This window comes from Emiliania huxleyi (assembly GCF_000372725.1).
Source record: "Emiliania huxleyi CCMP1516 chromosome Unknown EMIHUscaffold_197, whole genome shotgun sequence".
NCBI lineage: Eukaryota > Haptophyta > Isochrysidales > Noelaerhabdaceae > Emiliania > Emiliania huxleyi.
The window spans coordinates 37,231-40,656 of NW_005200623.1; the positions used below are offsets into that span (position 1 = coordinate 37,231).

The 3,426-nt window shown below is 67.2% G+C and overlaps 2 protein-coding genes across 2 annotated transcripts in view; both read left to right on the forward strand.

Moving 5' to 3' along the window:
• Positions 1-159, forward strand: part of EMIHUDRAFT_233772 (hypothetical protein) — a gene marked incomplete at both ends in the record, with an annotated part of 1,880 nt that extends 1,721 nt beyond the window's left edge. The window contains one exon of the mRNA XM_005781932.1: positions 124-159. Coding sequence (XP_005781989.1) covers positions 124-159 — 36 coding nt within the window. The remainder of the gene's footprint in view (positions 1-123) is intronic.
• A 630-nt stretch (positions 160-789) lies between these two features.
• Positions 790-1,668, forward strand: EMIHUDRAFT_233773 (hypothetical protein; the record flags this gene model as incomplete). Its single annotated transcript, XM_005781933.1, has 3 exons — positions 790-825; positions 1,012-1,341; positions 1,540-1,668. 3 exons carry the CDS (start codon positions 790-792, stop codon positions 1,666-1,668), a joined length of 495 nt encoding a protein of 164 aa, XP_005781990.1.
• Positions 1,669-3,426: the final 1,758 nt, after the last annotated feature.

Here is a 3,426-nt window from a genome sequence, read left to right on the forward strand (position 1 = left end):
CAATCGCATGTGGGCAGCACCCTCCCCTACCCCACGGTACCCGAACCCACCCATAGGCGCGCACCTCGTCACCTTGTTCGACTTCTCGGACCTCTCCAGACCTTTCCTGGAACCTTCCTGCAGGCGCGCACCTCGTCGCCTTCTTCGACTTGCGCGTGATCGTCGACCTACAGCTAGACCAGTGGCACCTCTCGTGGCGGCACGGCCAGCAGGCGCGCCGCAGGCTGATCGACGCGCTGCTCTGGCGCACGTCGGTCGGCCAGGCGGCCGACAACGCCGCGCAGGACACCGCCTCTTAATCTCGGCCACCTCGGCTAACACCTCGGCCACATCTCGGCCGTATCTCGGCTCTCCCTCGGCCATACCCCGCCTGTACCTCGGCCACATCTCGGACCGCGCCGCGCAGGACATCTGCCCGCCGCGCGCCGCTGCAATCAACGCGCGCCTCCGCCGCCGCCGCGGCGGCGGCGGCGCCGCGGGCGGCGGCGGCGGGGTGGGAGGAGGTGGGATGGGAGGAGGTGGGGTGGGAGGAGGTGGCAGCGGCTGCGCGATGGGGCGGGAGCTGTGCTTCGGCGGCGCAGGGTTAGGGCTCGGCGTTGGCGGTGGGTCAGTCGGCAGCATGGGGCGAGGCGAGATTGCCCGAGATCGCCCGAGATCGACCGAGATGCGCCGAGCTCACCCGAGATGCCCCGAGCTGCCCCGAGATGCCCCGAGATGCCCCGAGATGCCCCGAGCTGCCCCGAGCTCACCCGAGCTCACCCGAGCTCAGGTGCCGACGGCGGCGGGGCGATGAGTGCGGTGGAGGCGGCCGAGGCGGCGGACGAGGTGTCGCGCTCCAGAGGGGGCGGAGAGGAGGGCGCGCCGCCGAAGCGGGACGCCACCCTGACGCCGCCGCCGGCGGCGGCGGCGGCGGCGGCGGCGGCGGCGGAGGACGAGGAGCAGGGCGACGGCGGCCCCTATCTGCGCTCGTATGTTGCGAGGCGCCGAACCGCCGCCGGCGCTCTACGCGAGGTGAGCGGCGCCGCTCTCTTCCGTGCTGGCCTCCTCGCTGCGTTTGGAGGCGCCGTCCGGCGCGGCTGGACCGGCGTTGGGAGAGGCAGCAAGGAGGGCGGCTCTCGCGCCGCGAGCCCACGGCCGCAGGCGCCGCAGGCACCGCACGATGGGCTCCTGTCCGTCGCCACTCAGGCCCGCCCCGCCCGCCCAGCCGCTGATTCGTCCGATTCATTCGTTATGAACTTGATCACTCAGCAGGCCCACCCCGCCGGAGAGCCCGCGCGCTGGCTGCACCCGCTCGGCCGCGAGGCGCTGGCGGAGGCGTCGGCGGCGCTGCCGAGCGAGGCGGTCGCCGCTGCTCTCATCGCCGCCACTCGGCTCGCCGCGTGGCTGCTGCTCCCTCGCCGTCGCAGAACGGACGAGGCGGGTGGAGGCAGTGGCGGAGGCGAGAGGGAGGGCGACGGCGACGGCGATGGCGAGGGGAAGGGCAAGGGCGGGGCCACGGCGGCGGTGTCGCCTGAGCGCGGCGTCTGGCACGTCGTCGAGGTGTTCGGTTTGGACCACTTTGGCGTCGCGGCGCCGTCGCTGCTGGCGGACCGCGCCGCGCGCGACCTCTTCTGGCAGTCTCACCTCCGCTGGCTCGCGCAGCTCGACGTTTGGCACGCGTGCCTGTGACGGTGTTTTTCGCGGTTGTGTGTTTGTGTCCATTGTCAGTGTCCACTGCAACTTGTTCCACCACCGCGAGGTCTGATTGCCTGTGTGCCCTGTGTGTTAAAAAAACTGTTCAGTTTTCAAAGGCAAAAACGCCAGCCTACGCCCTCCCCTCACACTGACACTTCTCCCCTATTCCCGTCTTTAGGTTGCGCACATCTCCCAGCGAGCTAGGTTCTCCGCTTTTTCTCCCCTAGTCATCTGCCCGCGCCGCGCGCCTCTGTGGGCGTCTAGTGCAGCCACTGACAGAACTGTTCCAAAGGAGTGGTCAACGTCTCGCCTGGTCGGGTGGGCTCGCGCACTGCTTAGCCCTAGGGGAGGGGTGTGTGTGAGGTGTCGGAATGGTAAGGTTTCAGGCCGCCAAGGTGTGGGGGATTTGGGGGATGAGTCAGGAGCCAGCAGCCTTCCTGCTGGACCTGAGTTCACAGCTCCTCCGCCCGACGGGGTGGTCCCTTGGATTCGGGCCCCGCTCCCTTTTCCTGCGCCTGGTCTGTCCCTGTCAAGTGTGTGTTGCGAGATGCAGAGCTGGTTAGGCTGGAGCGCGGGCGGTGCGGTGGCAGGCGAGGGCAGCGCGGTAGGCGAGAGGCGGCCGCGGGGCTTCGAGTGGCGCGATAGGAGGGTAGGCTGGCTGTGGAGGGGCGCCGCGTGGCCTCGGCAAATGAGTAGTGCTTTATGAGCGGCCAGTTTTGTGCGTATTGCAAATCGAGCCTGCGGCGTGGCCTAGTTGGTGCAGCGTTCGTGTCGGGGACGTTTTGGTCGTTGGTTCGAGCCCAGCTGGTGCAGTTCGTAGTCGCGTAGCGCGCGGGTGCGCGGCAGCCTCGGCAACCGAGGCGACAGTGGCGAGCAGGGGCGAGCAGGGGCGAGCAGGGGTCAGAGCAGTGCGGCGCGCCGAATTTTTTTCGATGGGCTCGGTCAGTGGGCGTGTCAGGAGGCGGCCGGCCGGGAGAAACTCGGCAGTAAAACTCCCGCGCCGGCCCAGGAGGTGGGAGTGTCACGGAGGCGGCCATTGGCGCGCGCTCCTTGTCTTCGTGGGTCCGAGTTTTTTTTCTGTGCCCTGTGTGTTGGGCGAGCAGGTGAAAGACGTCTCTGTCTCACTCACAGTCACCTCGTCGGCCGTGCCCGGGCAGGTTCCACGCGTTCCCGGACCGCCCCGTTGGAGGTAGGCCGCTCGTCTAGCCAATCAGCCTTAAGCGAGCGGTCTGGCCGTTGGAATGGCCTTGTTGTTTAAATTCTTGTAGGTTGGTTTTCAAAAATCTCTCTCGAAACTCGACAAACGGAGAAAAAGTCGGGCCCGCGCCCCTGGGCCGCGTGTTTTGTCGACTTTTGTGGCGATACCACGAATCACGCTACGAAGAATATAAAAGAATTCGATAGCAATATAAAATAAAATAAGGTTCCTCCCGCACGCTTTTCTGGTCCCGCGCTAGGGTGGGCGACGGCTAGCGCATCACACACCTCTCCTTAAAATCCCTGTGTGGTGGCGACGTGCCTTGTTCCGAGCGTGCTGCGTTCTCGTGCTTACAGTGTATACCGCGAGACCGGTCCCGGGTCCCGCGCGACTTTGTTCGCAGTATTGTCACCGACACGACTCGTGATTCACGGACGGCGCGCCGCCGGACGCGGGCTCGGTCGAGCCTCGAGCGGGCGGGGACGGGGAGGGCGGGGTCGGAGTCGCCAATCAGCAATCTCGACCCTCGAGTCTCGACCGTTCTGCGTCGCGCC